The sequence below is a fragment of the Carettochelys insculpta genome, chromosome 22, assembly GCF_033958435.1.
Source record: "Carettochelys insculpta isolate YL-2023 chromosome 22, ASM3395843v1, whole genome shotgun sequence".
NCBI lineage: Eukaryota > Metazoa > Chordata > Testudines > Carettochelyidae > Carettochelys > Carettochelys insculpta.
This window is the reverse complement of record NC_134158.1, coordinates 3,129,665-3,147,386: the sequence shown is the minus strand read 5'-3', so window position 1 is coordinate 3,147,386 and position 17,722 is coordinate 3,129,665. Positions and strand designations below refer to the sequence as shown.

The 17,722-nt window shown below is 57.6% G+C and overlaps 1 protein-coding gene across 3 annotated transcripts in view; it reads right to left on the bottom strand.

The window, feature by feature from the left end:
* LOC142024757 (uncharacterized) overlaps positions 1-17,722 on the bottom strand; it is a 30,464-nt gene that overhangs the window by 7,212 nt on the left and 5,530 nt on the right. The window contains exons 1-3 of one of the 3 annotated variants that reach the window (XM_075016957.1): positions 17,257-17,390; positions 11,401-11,527; positions 503-616 (exon numbers count right to left, since the gene is read on the bottom strand). In XM_075016957.1, the coding sequence (XP_074873058.1) occupies positions 503-616; positions 11,401-11,527 (241 nt within the window). In that variant the 5' untranslated portion in view covers positions 17,257-17,390. Of the gene's footprint in view, positions 1-502; positions 617-11,400; positions 11,528-15,143; positions 15,266-17,256; positions 17,391-17,722 lie in introns of those variants that run through there. The other 2 variants (XM_075016956.1, XM_075016955.1) reach the window with 2 other exon arrangements.

The window sequence follows — 17,722 nt, the reverse complement described above, 5'->3', positions numbered from 1 at the left end:
TGCAGAAGAGAAGACTGCGGGGGGGACTTGATAACAGCCTTCAACTTGCTGAAGGGAGGCTGCAAAGAGGCTGGAGAGAGGCTGTTCACAGTGGTCACGGATGGCAGAACACGAAACGATGGTTTCAAGTTGCGGTTGGGAAGGTCCAGGTTCAACATTAGGAAAAACTTTTTCCCTAGGAGGGTGGTGAAGCATTGAAATGTTCTACCCAGGGAAGTAGTGGAGCCTCCGTCCCTTGAGGTGTTTAAGTCTCGCCTCGACAAAGCCCTGGCTGGGCTGATCTGAGGGGATTGGTCCTGCCTTGGGCAGGGGGCTGGACTTGATGGCTTTTTTAGGTGTCTTCCACCTCTATTGTTCTATGATTCTATGGAAGTCAACTCCCCGCAGCTAACAGGGTGTTTGGGAAGCCATGGGTGATAGACTGAGGGGAGGTTGCGCCACATTTTGGGTATTTAAAACTTTTTGCTGGATATTTCCTGGGTCAGGGACACTGACTCATCACCTCTGCCAGTGCATCCTGGGCGCTTCCTTTCCTCGGAGGCTCGGACATCCGGGATCCACGGTTCTTCCCCTGCTTCCAGGTGGGTGATCAGGTCAGGTTTGGGAATGGAGAGACCTGCTCGGGGGGTGAAACCAGGCATTATTAGAGTGCACTAAAGACTGGTGGAGTGTTTGTCAGCAAGGACACCCATGATCCAACAAGTTCATGGAACGTCCTGGAGACATTTTTTGGGAAGGCAGAGAAAGCTACTAGGGGAGATGCTCTTCTAGATCTGATTTCGACCACCAGGAAGGAAATGGTTGAGAACGTGAAAGCGGGAGGCAGCCTGGGGGAAAGCGAGAATCATGAAATCTACCATTTCACGAGTCGAAGGAACGGCAGGCAGAACACCAAAATAAAGACAATGGATTTCACGAAGGCCAACTTCACCACACACATGGAGCTGGTAGGTAAGTTCCCATGGGACGCAAGAGGAAAGGAACTAAAAAACTAAAACACGATGAAAAACAGCTGAAAACAGTTGTCAGCTTCTCAAAGGCTACATCTATACGTGAGGGTTTTGTCGACTAAACTCATGGAGGATCCACACTAAAAATGCATTCTGTCACCAGTAACTCAACAGAACGCAGCACTTTTGTCGACAGATTTCTGCCTCTCCCCCACGACAGAATCCGTCAACAAAAAAGCCGTACTGACATTCCAGGGGGGGCCGCTCTGTCGACAGACAGGGCTTCCCGGTTACCGGGCAGCCCTGGCTGCTGTGCTTGCAGTCGGCTGTTCTGTCGACAGAGCGGATCACTTTTTAAACCTGCTTCTGTGAGTGGCTGCACAGAAGTTTTGTCGGAAGATACCTCCTGACAGTAACATCTGTCAACAGAGCACTGTAGTGTAGACATCGCCAAGGAGACGGTATTAAAGGGTCTAGACCAAACTAGTCCACTGTGCAGGAAATTTAGGAAGTATAGCAAGGGACCACCCTGTCTTAAAACAAGGAGCCCTTGAATGATCTGAAAAAATCAGTCGAGAGTCTTACAAAAAGTTGAAACTGGATGAAAGGACAAAGAACGAAGACAAACAGATAAAACAAGTAGGCAGAGCAAAATTAGAAAGGCCAAAGCACAAAATTAGGTCAAACCAGCTAGAGCTATAAAAGGTAACAATAAAGCATTTGAAACCATACATTAGAAGCATGAAGAAAATTGATTATCTCAGGCAAGACACTTAACATCCCCCATCCCCCTCCGTCAGTCCTATGCACTTGATCTGTCAGTTTTTATTGCAATTTTTTTTTGGACCTCTGTACTGCTAGCTGTCAGTCTGGACTGGAAATGCGATTGAGCTAATGAAGGGGGTCTGTCCAACAAAAGCTGATCACCGAATAAATCATTTGGTTAGTCTTTAAAGTGCTACATTTCTGCGGCTTTGTATTACTTAGACACATGTTAGACGCCGTCAAGCCACAAGGGCCTGATTAAATGCATCCTAGAATACTCAAAGAGATATCTGAGCCATTCACTATTACCTCTGAAAGGTCATGTAAAACAACTGAGATTCCAGAAAACAGGGACAAGGCATATAGAAGCCCCGTTCAATAAAAAGGAAAATAAGGAAAAGCAAGAGAATTAGAGACCAGTCATCTTAACGTCTGTGCCCGCGAAGTTAATGGAACAAATCATTACGGAAGCCATTTGCAAACACCTAGAAGAGAGTAAAATAAGTAACAGTCATTAGCCGTGTCTACACATGCATGCTACTTTGAAGTAGCGGCGCCAGCTTCGAAATAGTGCCCGTCACGGCTACACGTGTTGGGCGCTATTTCGAAGTTGAAATCGACATTAGGCGGCGAGACGTCGAAGTCGCTAACCCCATGAGGCGATGGGAATAGCACCCTACTTCGACGTTCAATGTCGAAGTAGGGAACGTGTAGACGATCCGCGTCCCGCAACATCGAAATAGCGGGGTCCTCCATGGCGGCCATCAGCTGGGGGGTTGAGAGACGCTCTCTCTCCAGCCCTTGCGGGGCTCTATGGTCACTGTGTGCAGCAGCCCGTACGCCAGGGCTTCTGGCTGCTGCTGCTGCAGCTGGGGATCCATGCTGCATGCACAGGGTCTGCAACTAGTTGTCGGCTCTGTGTATCTTGCGCTGTTTAGTGAAAGTGTGTCTGGGAGGGGCCCTTTAAGGGAGCGACTTGCTGTTGAGTCCGCCCTGTGACCCTGTCTGCAGCTGTGCCTGGCACCCTTATTTCGATGTGTGCTACTTTGGCGTTTAGACGTTCCCTCGCAGGGCCTATTTCGATGTGGTGCTGCGCAACGTCAATGTTGAACATCGACTTTGCCAGCCCTGGAGGACGTGTAGACGTTATTCATCGAAATATTTCGATGTCGCCACATCGAAATAGGCTACTTCGATGTAGGGTTCACGTGTAGACGTAGCCATTATGGATTTGTGAAAAACAAAACACGTCAAACCAGCCCGATAGCTTTGTCTGAAGGGGTAACAAGCCTTGTGGATGAGGGGGAAGCGATAAATGTGATCTGTCTTGAGCTTAGGAACACATCTGATACAGTCGTGCATGTTCTTCCAATTAACCAAGTAGGGAAATGCAGCCTAGATGGAGATGCTCTGAGGCGTGGGTATAATTGTTTGGATTAAAGTTCCCACTGTGCGTAAGGTCTGCAGGGACTGGTTCAATACCCTCCTCAGTGGTTTAGACAGGGGTACAGAGAGTGCACTCACCAAGTGTGCGGAAGACCCTAAGCTGGGAGGAGTTACAGGTGCTTTGGAAGCTGGGACTATGTGATGGGGTTCTGGGGTCCCCCAAGCTCTGCACCCCGTCCGCAGGCAGGAGAGTCTCTCACTCAGCAGGAAAACAGCAGGTTTATTAGCCGACAGGACACAGCATCGTACAGAGGAGTCAGTGCAGCCGGCCGAGACAGCCAGTCCAATCCATGTTGGGGAGAGGAGGCCCCGAGGGGCCCCCAGAGCTGGGGCCTGGCCCCCTCCTTTGTCTCTCTCTCCCTCAGCCCAGACTCACTGCTTCCAACTCCCAGTTCCAATTCAAACCCCTGAGGCTCCACCTCCTCCTTTGTCTGCAGTACAAAGGTGTTACCTGGTCGTCAGGGTTACCCTCAGCAGGAGCCCCACACCCTCTGTGAGCCACTCACACACACACAGGTATCCCCCACTCCATCACATCTCTCCCCCCTTCCAGACCGAACTGAGCGGGGTCACTCAGCCAGTGACCTGGGGAAGTTTGGGGCCCTCCCCTCGTGACTGGGCATTGGCTGTACCCTCAGTGCTCCCCTTGATGTGCACCACCTCCACGTCATAGTCCTGCTGGGGGAGGCTCCAACTCAGGAGGTTGGTATTGGCCCTTTTCATGTGATGCAGCCGGGCAAGTCCCTTTAGTTCCCTTGGGTTGGTCGGTCTCACTGCTTCGGCCCCGGTCCGTCAGCCACGTTCTCAAGTTGGGTGGGCAGAGCCCATACAGATGCTGCAGCACCAACAGATCAAACAGGTCTTTTGTGGTCTGGGTCCTGCCCCATCTGACCACCAGTCCATACAGCTGCTCTGCCCAATGTCTGGAATTCAGTTACAGTCCAGTAACGGAACGTACAAATGCTTCCACCCTTGGCATTTAGCCAGACCACCACAATGGCTGTGTGCCTCAGTTTCCCCTTCCATGCCACACAATAGGTTTGGAATGTTCCTCCTCATGTCAGAGGTTGCAAGACTAGTTACAGGGAACAATGGTGACATTTCAGAGTTACAGACTCCTTCAACATACAACTCATGCTTATACATCAATGTCATCATGTCACATGGCTCTTTTCAAACATTCAGTACATGGTACAATTCTACAGCTTTTGGTAGCAGCACCCCTTGGTTACAGCAGTCAGCGTGCGTAACAGAACAAACCCATTGCAACTGTACGTTTACGTTGCTCTTTGGTAGACCACAACTTTTGTGTAACCTCCTTGAGAATCTGGTATTTTGGGGATAAATGGCTGAGGCCTTTCTTAGCACCATCAAGTTCTAATCTTCTCCCTTGCCCCCTGGGGTGGAAATCTGATCTCTCTGGGTGTGCCCTCCCTTCTAACAAGGGCTGGGCCATTGATGATCTCAGGAAGACGGCCCCCTTCCAGCCAGTCTGGAAATTTGCAAACCAAACTGCTTTCTGAGAGTTGTTTTGTGAGTCCCAGACGCAGAATCCACATGAAGGAATCCCTGTTTATCTCTTACTGGCCCACCAGGCCCACAGCTCCTTTGTCCTTTTACCTCCAACTTCTGCCTCCCCGTGGAATCAGAATTGGAGTCCAGTGTGAGAATATAAGTGTTTCTAGCATTTGGAGATGGGGAATTGCTGCACCTCTCCTGCATTCTACAGAGATTGGCTGTGCAGCTGTTTTACTTGGTTCTCACAGGGCTGCTCACACTCCCTGATAGTTTTCACTTTACTTGCATCAACTTCCAATTCCTGAGAAACTTTTACACTGCCTGCTTTGGACCCTTCCAGAGCACAGCCAGTGGTTTCACACTCAGGCAGGTCCTGGCCATCAGGAGCTGAAACAAACTTCTCCCCAGGCAAAGGTCTGGCTCTGGCTCTTACAGACAAGCACCTTTCCTGTTCACTCTCCTCCACCTCACTCCCATTTTCTGCAGTCCCCACAGACGGGTCAGGAAAAGTTTCAGGGAAATTCTCTTCCTCAAGAGCTTCCCCAAACAATAACTCACCCCTGTCTGCCTCCACGGGGGCACTGCACCCTTGAGCCACAACCAGCTCCTGGGTTTCACCTACACCCAGGATCACTTCTGGCCCATTAGGCAGATTCCCACGTAATCCCCCTCCAGGCAGACAGCCAGTACCACCGGACAGAAGGTTAGGATCCCTTTCCTCCCCTCTGCTACCAGCTCCTTTATTTCATCAGTCAGCGTAACTCCATTGCCCGTCTGTTCTTGTGTCCTGGCGAGAGGATGACTCTGGTAGGACAGAGTCCTCTCACCCCCTCCCAGTAACACCTCAGCATCAGGCAAAGAACAAGTACCAGAATAATCTGGTCTCTGGGGTTCCCTGATGATACTAACTGGATCAGACCGAGTTAAAGCATCATCCCCCCTGAGAGACACAGAGGTAGGCCCACTTCCCATCTGGGCTTCAGCTGCTCTCAGATCCAGCTCTGGGATCTTGGCTCCATCTGGAGCCCTCACAGGCTCAGGCAAAGGATTCACTTCCCCAGAAGCAGAAGCACTTTTCTTGCACCAAGGACCAGTGTCCTTAGCAGGGACACCACTGCCCATCCCAGAGCCATTCCCTCTGCTCCAGCCCCCATGGCTGGATTCAGACACACACCTGGAATGCTCTCTTCTGGTGGATCCTTCTCCAGCCACCCCAGGCTGGGGAATCCTCCTTAGACAATGGGCTAGTTTCCTCATTGGCACCTTTTCCAAACGCAGGCTCTGCTCTCTCCCCAGGCTGCTGCTGCTGCTGTTTAACACAGACAGACAATGGGAGACACTTTCTCCTTTGTCCCAGCCCCCCGGCTGGTCTCCACACACACACAGAAGGTGAAGCAGCTTCTCTCACAGACAACTTGCCATTCCCAGTGGATCAGCTGCTTTCCTGCACAGACACACAGGCACCTTCCTCGGCCCAGGCCTGGAAAACTCTTCGCAGGTCTGTCTTGGCCACTGGTAGATGATGGGTTGGAATCGCTCCTTCCCTCCTTGAGCTGCGGCAGGCCACTCGGTTCAGAGCTCCAGGCAGTCCAGGGTTCCCTGCCCCGATCCGGGCTCACCTCTGCAGGATTTTTCTTAACCCTCAGCTCTGCCACTGCACATCCACGCTGCCTTGTCCAGCTTCTTTAATCTCGATTCAGTTTCCAGGTGCTGCCACTTCACAGTGGAGTTGCTCAGCGTGGTTGCAGGCTCTCAGGCTGATGCCCTCTGCACCCCACGATTCCTGGAAGAATCCCTTCAGTGTGCCAGGCTCCTTGCGGGTCACAAGCTGCCCAGGGTTAGGCCGTAGGCCCCTCCGCCCTCTGGGACCGACTCCAACAGACTCCCAGCGGAACCCCTTCTTCAGTGTGACACCCGCTCTCAGGGACCATGAGCACCCTGTCTTGGGAAGAACTCATTCAGCGTCAGCCTCCTCAGGGGTCACTTGTTCCTGGGGGTTGGGCCCTCGGCCCCTCCACCTTCTGGGACCGACTCCAACAGATTCCCAGGAGTAACCCCTCTCGAGGACCACGACCGCAGTTGCTTGGGTTCGGCCGCAGGCCCCTCCGCCTTGGGGAACTGCACCTCACTGCCCTTCAGCACACCTGGGTCTCGCAGGCCCCACTTCTTCCGGGGCCCCGGTCACTTACTGCTGGATGCTCCATCCTCGGGGTGCAGAACATCCCACTTCTGACACCAGTGTGATGGGGTTCTGGGGTCCCCCAAGCTCTGCACCCCGTCCGCAGGCAGGAGAGTCTCTCACTCAGCAGGAAAACAGCAGGTTTATTAGCCGACAGGACACAGCATCGTACAGAGGAGTCACTACAGCAGGCCGAGACAGCCAGTCCAATCCATGTTGGGGAGAGGAGGCCCCGAGGGGCCCCCAGAGCTGGGGCCTGGCCCCCTCCTTTGTCTCTCTCTCCCAGCCCAGACTAACTGCTTCCCAACTCCCAGTTCCAATTCAAACCCCTCAGGCTCCACCTCCTCCTTTGTCTGCAGTACAAAGGTGTTACCTGGTCGTCAGGGTTACCCTCAGCAGGAGCCCCCCACCCTCTGTGAGCCACTCACATACACACAGGTATCCCCCACTCCATCACAGACTAGCATTCAAAATGATCTGGACACACTGGAAAAAGGGTCTCAGGCCAATAGGATGAAAGTCGGGAAGAACAAATGCCAGGTACTCCACTTACGGAGGAGCGCGCACGCGCACACACACACACACACACACACACACACACACACACACACAAAGGAGGAAATCATTGTGGAAATAAACGTAAGGGTCATACTGGACCATAAGCTCAACATGAGCCAACCATGTAATACTGCTGAAAGAAAGAACGGCAGAATGAGACAATCATTCTGGAATGTATTCGCAGGAGTGTTGTAAACAGGACCTCAGAATAATAATTCGTCTCTGCCCCGTACTGAGAAGTTCTCAACTGCAGTGTTGTGTCCAGTTCTGGACACCACGTTTCAAGAAAGAGGTGGACAAATTTGAGAAAGTCCAGAGAAGAGTAACAAAAAATGATTAAAAAGCCTAGAAAACAACGACCTACAAGGGGAAGAATAAAAGAACTGGGTTTGTTTAGTGTGGAAAAGAGAAGACAGGGGATGTGATAGCAGCTTTCAAGTATCCAGAAGATTGCTACAAGGAGGGAGAAAAGTTGTTCTCCCGAACCTCTGAGGACAGGACAAGGAGCAATGGGCTTAAACTGCAAGAAGGTAGGTTGAAGGTGGACATTAGGAAAAACTCCCTGACTGCCAGGGTGGTTAAACACTGGAATAAATAAATGGCCTGGGGAGGTTGTGGAATCTCCATCACTGGAGGTATTGAAGAGCAGGTGAGACAGACACCTATTGGGGACGGTCTAGACGGTGCGTGGTCCTGCCATGAGGACAGGGGGCTGGACTTGGTGACCTCTCGAGACTCCTTCCAGTTCTAGGATTCTATGATCCGCAGTTTAACTCGGCTGATGGTTTTCGGGGGGGGATTCGGGGATCTGAACAGACGGAAATGCGCTGACTGATCTCCACTCAGAGAGGCGGATCTCTGGGGGAAGGGGAGTTGGCTGAGCCTTATTCAGAGTTTTCAGGACCTGGGGGCTCAGGGGGACTTGCTGAGGCACACACAGCTCTGGCGTTAAATCCCTGCCTGTGTCTGCACCTCCAGAGCCCAGACCTCTCCACGCAGGTGGAGCTAGTCCCACGAAGAGGGGGGTGCACCTCGATCAGGACCGTGGGCGAGAACTAGTGCAGGCAGGACAGCAGGCCTGAAATGGTGACCAGGCCCGGAGAAAGAGTCACCACAACATGTTAATGAGATCTCTAGGGCTGAGATGAAGCCAAACCCTGAGCACCCCAAGTCCAGGGCTGAACTGGAAGCCCGAGCCCCTCGACCCCGGGCTGACGGCCGGGATTGGCCTCAGGCTTTGGGTCACAGACTCATTGACTGGCAGGGCCGGACGGGAACTCAGGCAGCCAACTAGTCCAACCCCAGCTGAAAGCAGGGCCAACCCCAACTAAGTCATCCCAGCCAGGGCTTGGTCAAGCTGGGACTTACACACGTCTCGGGATGGAGATTCTCCCCCTCCCACGGGCACGTCTAGACAACACGGGGTCAACCTTCCAGAGTTCTATTTCACGCGCCTGGTAGAGACCCATGAAATCAAACCATGTGGGGTCAGCCGTCGACGCCGGTACTCCTCGATACCATGAGCCACAAGGGAGTCGATGGACCTCCCTCTGTGCGGAGGGCCAGGTAAGTCGACTGCAGATAAGTCAATCCTAGCCATCGCAGTTGCCCAGCTAGAATTGTGCATCTGCTGTCGACTTCACTTGCCTAGCATAAACCAAGCTTAGCTAACCCATCCTGGTGCCTCCCCACCCTCCTAGGGAAATAGTTCTTCCTAATATCCAACCGCGGCCTCCCCCGCTGCAACCGGAGACCAGTGCTCCTCGTTCTGCCGTCCGCCACCTCTGAGAATGGCCGAGGACGCACACCAAGCCATCGCTTGGATCGCGAATGAAGAATTGGAACAAAATTGGCCCCAGGACGGACCCCCGGGGACACTGCACGTGATACCAGCTGCCACTTGACATCGAGATCTTGATCACCATCCACTGAGCCCGACGCCCCAGCCAGCTTTCTACCCGCCTTGTAGTCCATTCACTCAGGCCATACTACTGTAATTTGCCGGCAAGAACGCTAGTGGACAGTAGTAGCAGAGAGAACACTAGGAGACAATAGTAGCAGAGAGAACACTAGGAGAACGATGTTTCTTAACCAGGGTACCTGTCCCCGTGGGGGTACACCAGTCATCCAGGGGGGTATATCAGCTTATCTAGAGATTTGCCTAGTTTTAAGACAGGCTACATAAAAACACTCGTCAAGTCAGTGCAATCTGAGAACTCATTCAGACAATGACTTGTTTCATCTGTCTCATATGCCTAAAGCTGAAAGGTAAGTACGATATTTCTATTCCAGTTCCTTTCGTGGGTAAGGAGCTGGTAGAAAGGCAGCAAGCTTTCAGCAGTGCCCTGCTGGGATATTCGTGCACATTTGTAAGTAAGTCGTTCTTCAGTGAGGTGTAACTTGGTGGGATGCAAAACAAATCTGACTCCTGCAAAGGGTACAGTAACCTGGATGGGTGGAACGGTGCTCGTTTCAAGAACTCAGATTATCACAGGCCCACGTCTCTCAAGCCGTGGTACACACACCCTTAGGGGTGTGCGAGAGAAGTCTGGGGGTACTTACAGGTGTTTTTGAGAAAGGGGTACTCCATAAAAAGAAAAAATGCTGAGAAGCTCTGCTGGGAGAGACTGGATAAAGAAGTTAGCAAGGCTAAGGCCTATCACACCCACCACTTTCCCCAGATCCACAGAGCCAGCTATCTTGTCACAGAAGGTCACGCATGACCGCCCTCGGCAAATCCATGTTGGCTGTTCCTCTTCACCTCCCTCTCCTCCACGTGCTTCTGAACGGATTCCTTGAGGATCCCTGCCATGAGTCTTCCAGGGACTGAGATGAGACTGACCAGTCTGCAGAGAATCGGGAACCTCCTTCTCTCTTTTAAGGTGGGCACTAGGTCGACCTTTTTTCCCCAATCACCTGAGAGCTCCCCCGACGGCCAGCAGTCGGCAAAGATAACGGCCATTGGCTCTGCAATCACATCAGCTAACTCCCTCAGCTCCCTCCTGGGCATCTAATCCAGCCCCATGGACGTGTGCACGTCCGGCTTGCCTGAAACGTCTTTAAGCTGTTCTTAGGAGGCTGTCCACTCCCTCCCCATACTCCACTGCCCGGTCTGTGAAGACCGAGACAAAAAAGCGTCGAGGTTTGGGGATGTTAAAGGTTAGCCACTTAACCGGCTATGGCTTAACCAGTGTGGGCTGGGGTGGCCCCCCGCGTGCCACAGGCAGTGGGGAGCTCCAGCCCCTCAGAAGGGAGGAGCGACTGGCAAGCTGGAAGGGGGAACTCAGGAGGTCCCCCCAGCCCAGCTGGGTTGGAGCAGCCCCCACACAGACAGGGACTACTCTGGCCAGGCTGGAGCGCCCCTGCCGGCAGCACGCTGGGACCAGGGCTGCTTCGGCTTGGCTGGCTTGTCCCCAGCTGCAGCGCACCCAGGGTAACCGGGGACAGGGACTGACTCCTTCAGGCCAGAGCGCCCCTGCCTGTAGCACTCCTCGGCTGGGCCGCTGAGGATGGGTCCTCCTCCACCCTATCTGCAGCAGGGCCACAGGCAGGGACGCTCCACCCAGGCCGGAGCACCACCCCACCCTGACCTCCTCCTTGCTGTTGCTCAAATATCCATCTGCAGCTCGCATTGTGCGTTGCCCTTCCCGGCTGCAGCTCTGCTGTCTCCAGCTGCTTTCATGCCCTGCTCCCAGGGCTCTGCAGCAACTTGGGCTGCCAAAGGGGGCCGCGGTGGAATGACGGGTGAGAGCTGCTCCTGCAACCGGGGGAGCTGGAGGGGAGGGTGTCAAGGGGCACATCCACGTTTAGTCCCATGACTCCCCTCCCCGGCTGGCGGAGGCGTGGCAGGGAACGGCTCTCACACTGCAGCTCTCGGGTGTGTCCCCCACTCCCCTCTAACGTACCCGACAGGGCAGAACCTGACCAGGCTCAGAAGTACAGACCCCACCACTTGTAATAACCGAGCGGCCGGGACGCCCTTACCCAGCGAGGTCACCGTCTGGTAGTTCTCCAGCATGACGTCCCGGTAGAGGGCTCTCTGAGCCGGGCCCAGCAGCAGCCCCTGCGCCGGGGTGAAGTACACAGCCACCTCCTCGAAGGTCACCGCCATCTGCAACAAGAGGTGCCCCCGCTCAGCGCCGGCTGCCCCAGCCACAGCCCCACCAGCCGTGCGGGGGAAGAAGCATAAAAAGAGGGCAGCTCCGGAGGGCCAGAGGAGCAGATGCTCAAAGCTGCCAGGAGACTGCCGCGACCAAAGAGAAGGTGAGAGCCCCTCGCCCCTCATTCCCCACACGCCTCCTAGGCACAGGCGGACTTGGGAGGCAGAGCTGAGGGCAGGGTGTGATGCTACTGGGTTTTTACAACAAACATGAAAACCTTTTCTGGGTTAAGTTTGCAGTGAATCTCCTGCCGGGTGGGCCAAGGGAGGGGCCAAGCTCTCGTGAAAGCTGGTGAGTCGCTGAATCCGTGTGCGCTGTTTGTATGGCTGTGCCACTTTTGTATGTAAAGTTACCGAGCTTGGCTCTCCGCCTGCATCAGAAATGTCCCAGGGCTGAGATTCACAATGGGAGGCGCCAAGTTAGTCTGTACTGTACCTTCAAAAACAACAAGCAGTCCTGTGGCACCGTATAGACTAACAGATATTTTGGAGCATCGGCTCGTGGGCAAAGACCCCGGTCAGGGGATCTGGGCTGAACAAGGGGATGTTGAATCCCCATTTTAAGGAAACTGATTGCGACTGGTCGCCTGGGAGGAGGCCAAGGGCGGAATGCCACGCCACGCCCGGCAACCGGCTGGGGTGCACCTCCACTGCCCGCGTGAAGAAAGGGATTCCCCCCTCCGTAGGACCCCGTCCGTGGCCATCCTGCTCTCCAGCCACCAGGAACTAAGCCTGCCTGGACTAGGCCATCCCTCGTGGGGTGCCCTTTCAGAGACGCTCAAGAGCAGCAGCTTGTGACGTGCCTGGCCTGCAGCAATGCCCGTAACTGCCGCATGTAATTTCCCACTTTAACCATTTTTCTCTCCCGCCCTGTTCTGTCTTTCGTCGCCAATAACCCTTCAGAGGTGAGACGCTACAGGACCGGCCCCGTGTGCTGTTGTAGGTGAGATCTAAGTGCATATCTGGCTGGTCCCTGGCGGGGCTGGAAGCACCTGTGTGGATTTGGTGAAATAGGTTCTCACAGCCCCTCACCCGAGTAAGGAGAGTTGCGGGTCTGGGCATTAGGAGCAGCTGGAGAACCTGTGGGTTTGCTTGTGCAGCTGCTGGCTGGCCGGACGGGCACCAGGAGGAATTTTGTGGAGGGCTTGGTTTTCCTTACTGGGGAGGAAACGCCACCCTGGGCTGTAAGTGGCCCAGCTCTAAGCAACTTGCCCAGGGCTGGTTCTCTCAGCTTGGCCGAGAACCCTCGTAATATTACACAGGGAGGGGTCATCAGTCCCAGCAACCCCTTGTGTATTTCCCGCCCCTCCACTGGTCTGCTCATAAATCCCGGCTGTTTTATCTCCACCTGACCCTTCCACATGTGGTGCTGTGCGTTTCCTGCCCCTCCCCCTCTACCCACAACCCACCCCCAGCCCCCTCCCCAAATGCCCCTACCGGAGCTGGCTCCATTGCAGCCCGTTTCTCACCCCGGCCCTGGGAGAGGAGCCGCCCCACAGCCACATGCGGCTGTTACCCTGCAGCCTGTCAGGTGAGGAGGACGATTTCTGAATTAGCATTAGGTCATTTCCTGCCTCTCTTCCCCCAGGCTCTGTCCCTGCAGACAGACACCCTCGACTGCACCGTGCTGGGAACCCCAATGGCGTTATCTCTGCCCAGACCTGACCCCTCCCACAGGGACCAAACCCACAGCACACCAGGGAGCCCCCCCCGGGCTCCGTCCCTGCAGACAGACACCCTCGACTGCACCGTGCTGGGAACCCCAATGGCGTTATCTCTGCCCAGACCTGACCCCTACCATGGGGACCAAACCCACAGCACACCAGGGAGCCCCCCAGGCTCCGTCCCTGCAGACAGACACCCTCGACTGCACCGTGCTGGGAACCCCAATGGCGTTATCTCTGCCCAGACCTGACCCCTCCCACGGGGACCAAACCCACAGCACACCAGGGAGCCCCCCCCGGGCTCTGTCCCTGCAGACAGACACCCTCGACTGCACCGCGCTGGGAACCCCAGTGGTGTTATCTCTGCCCAGACCTGACCCCCCCACGGGGACCAAACCCACAACACCCCAGCAAACCCCCCCCGGGCTCCGTCCCTGCAGACAGACACCCTCGACTGCACCGTGCTGGGAACCCCAGTGGTGTTATCTCTGCCCAGACCTGACCCCCCCACGGGGACCAAACCCACAGCCCACCGGGGAGCCCCCCGGGGACAGAGCCTCTCAGCCAAACGCCGTGAAAGACCGGAATCCAAGGAGCTGCTCTAGCAGCTGCCCCGACCCCATCCCCATTCCAGCGCCGGGACCAGGCAGGATCAGCTCCTCCCCAGGAAACCTGCCCTGCCCTGGGATGCGCAGGGCTGGGAGCCTCCCTCCTCGCTGACTCCCCTGCTGCCCCTGCCGGGTTCCCTCTCTCTGTCCGGCATGGGGCAGCCAGTCACTGCCCTGCCATTCCCAGGGGCAGGCCCCCTCCAGCGCCTGGTGCCGCTGCTGCTGCTAATGGTGCGGGGGGGACAGTGGAGTCCAGGGCAGCTGCTCTCGGGCTCGCAGACATGGGGAGCTGAGCTGGGGTGAGTGGGGGCCATTGGGGCAGAGTCACTCCCCGCCCAGCCCTAGCACATACCCCAGGTCTCTCTCCTCAACTGCGGTCCAGGGCAGAGCCCAGGGCTGCCCCAGGAGGCTGGTTCCAAGCACAGCAGAGTCCCCACTGGCTGGGCCCGGCGAGGCGTTGGTGATGGTCGGCCCCAGCACAGACCCCAACGGGCAGCGTCTGGGCACCCTGGGTCCCAGAGCACGAGGGAGGCAGCAACATCTGCCCCAGGGAGCCCAGCTGGGTCCTGGGCTCCCACACCCTGAGCACAGGGTGCCCCCCGCCTCCTCCGCCGTAGCACTCAGCAGGGGCTTCTGCTGGGGACAGCCCATGGCCCAGCCTTCCCGTGCGGCCCCGACAGCCCGGCCCAGAGCTCACTGGCCAGTCTGGGCTGACAGTGAAACTGGAGCAGCCACTCAAACCTCGCGGGAACCAGCCAAGCAGTTCAGAGGGGTGTTTTGAGCTGGAACCGGCTCCCCGGGTGCGAGTGAGCTGAACCGACCGAGAAGGGGGCGGGGGCCGGCTGGACGCCCCACCGCTTTCAGAGCAGTGCCGGCGAGCCTGTTTTCACCGCAGGAGAAGACAACCAGCTCACCCCTGGGCTGGGGAGGGGGCCGGGAACGGCCTGCCCCGGGACAGCGAGTGAACAGGAGACATGAGTGGGGGAGCGGGCGCTGCCGGATGACCACGGGGAGCAGAAGTGGGGCCGGGAGGTAGAGGAACCGTCTCTGACATGTCCTCCGCCTCCCCGACCCCCAGCCAGGAGAGCAGAGCTGGGATGCTCCCCAGGCCTGGAAATTCACAACAACTCCAAGTCCAGGGGGCATGGGTCCCCCTTACCCCCCCCAGCACCCCCAGTTCCCCCCCCAGTCCAAGGGGCATGGGTCCCCCTTACCCCCCACAGCACCCCCAGTTCCCCCTCCAGTCCAAGGGGCTTGGGTCCCCAACCTTCTCCCCCTAGACAGGCCTCTACCCACCATCCCCGGCCTCTGGGCAGCTCCTGTCTCCGCCCGAGGCAGGGAACATGCTCCCAGGGCCTTTCCCGGCTGAAGTTACCAGCAGATCCCACTGCCAAGACCCCCCGGGGGAACTCTGCGACGCCTGCTTCCAGACCCCGTCCCCCACCGCGGACAGATCGGTTTCTCTCCAAGGCTGCGTCTCAAAGGCACATGGCGCAAAGCTTCCGCGTCTCTCCGGCCGACGGTTCTGTCAGGAGAGGCTTTGACGGCATCTGGCCCATCCGAACGGGGACACACGCCGGAAAACCCCCTCCGCCGACACCTCCGTACCACGAGGACGACTGGGATGCCGACAGGACATTCCCAGCCTCCTGTCGGGACACCTCCGGGCAACGTAGACACAGCCCTACGTGGGGCCGGGCCTTCGACTCCCATCCCCGCCCTCAGAGGAGGACGAGCCGAGGCAGGATTTCGTTACACCAAACCCTGGACGACGATGGAAGCGCCGGCCTCAGAAGTCGGAAACGACGTCACGGAATCGGCGCCCGAGGGGTCGGAAATCGAGAGGGGAACCGGGACGCCTTCTGAGCGCTGCAAGGGCAGAAGATACGCAATTCCAGCCACGGCACAGCTGGAATCCACAGCTCTCCGATCGACTTAACCGGCCGCTCTCGTTGGAGGCGGCAGGAGGGAGAAACTCTCCTCTCCACCTCCTTTTCTCCCCCTGAGAACGAGGAGTATGGGGTCAACTGTCCACCCCGATAATTCGACTTTGCGTGTTCCCGCTGGGCGTGTGAAATCCATCCCCAGAAGACTGACCGCGACGGGGCCAGTCTCCCAGGTAACGTATTGGTGCCCTGTGACGCTGCAGCGTCGGGAGGGAGGAAAGCTCCAAAGAGGATCGGCCCGTTTCTTGGCTCCCTGGCCGATGAGCCGCAGCTCAGTAAGAACGGGAACAGACCGAACCTCTGGGAATGTCGCGCCCCGGGTGCGTGAACCAGCACAGACCGGACGGGCAGTCCCAGCAGCACCCGCGAGGGCTGAAAGGCAGCTCCCAGGCCGCGAGGACACCTTGCGCCGCAGAGGTCCAAGGGAACCGCGCCAAGCCGTTACTCAGGCTGCTCCGGGAAACGGGGCGTAAAACACTACAAAAGCTCGGGGGACACGCACGGAGCAGGGGAGCTAGGAAAGAACAGCAGCGGCCGCCTTTCCGCAGCGCCGCCCCACGAGGGGCTCACCCAGGGCCCTGGGCTCGGATTCGATTTCTTTGGGGGGCTGGAACCCGAAAGGAAAGCGAAATGTCGAACGCCGGAACGAACCCAACCGAAATACTAATTGGAGTCCCTGCCTGCTGTTGACACAGAACCGCCCCCCCACCCCCAGCCATCACAGCGGGATCTGCACCAGCCCGGTCGCCCCCCAAGCTCTTAGCGGGGCAGACCCACCATCCGAGTTTGCTTTACAAAGGGGGTTGGGGGGGCAGGATATGGGTGGGGAGGTGGAATCTGCATTGGAGCCGCTGAGGCCTTTGGGGGGCTATGCCCTGCTCGGCCCCTTCTGCCACGTGTGGGGTCATTTCTAGGGGAAACGATCCAGCCCCCCTCCTGCTGCTGGGGGGCAGCCCCTCCCCCCCTCACAACCCAAGAGCTGGGGGGGCTGCCCAGGTCTCTCCCCATCCCCCCTCCGTATCCTGCCTCCTTCCAGGCCCCCCACGCACCCTTTGCTTCCCTTCACCCCCACCCATGTCCCCCGTTCCCCCGACCTCCTCCACCGCCCCACAGCCTCGGGGCCCCCTCCACCTCCGCTCCCCCTTACCCCCCCAGCGCCCCCAGGGTCCCCCCCAGCCCAGCTCAGTCTCCCGAGCCCCAGAATCCCCCTGCCCCATTGCTGGGAGTCTCCCCCGCCTCCTCCAGCGCCCCACAGCCTCGGGGTCCCCTCCACCTCCGCTCCCCCTTACCCCCCAGCGCCCCCAGGGTCCCCCCCAGCCCAGCTCAGTCTCCCGAGCCCCAGAATCCCCCCGCCCCATTGCTGGGGGTCTCCCCCGCCTCCTCCAGCGACCACTGTCCCCTGCACCCCCCGGCCCGGCAGGGACCCACACCCGCCCCGCACCCTGGCAGCGCGGGGGCCTCACCTTCTCCCACGTGGGGCGCGGCGGGGGGGCGGCTTCTCTCGGGGAGCAGCGGGGCCCCCCACCGGCGGGGCTCGGGGACCCCCCAGCGGCAGCGGGCGGGAGCAGCGGGGAGGGGGGGAGCAGCGGGGGGGCAGCGGGAGCAGCGGGGAGGGGGGGGAGCAGCGGGGGCGCAGCGCTCCAGTCCCAGCGGCGGCGGCGGCGGCGGCGGCCCCGAGTCACTTCCTGCGCCGGGCGGAGTCCACCGCCCCCTGGGTCCTAGCGGGCCGGGCCGGGCGCGGGGCGCGATCCTCCCCCGGGCTGCCGGGCCGCGCCTCACACTCACACCCCTACACACACTCACACACACACCCCTACACACTGAGGCACACTCACCCCTACACACAGAGACGCACACACCCCTACACACAGAGAGACACACACTCACACACACACACACCTACACACACACACACAGAGACACACACTC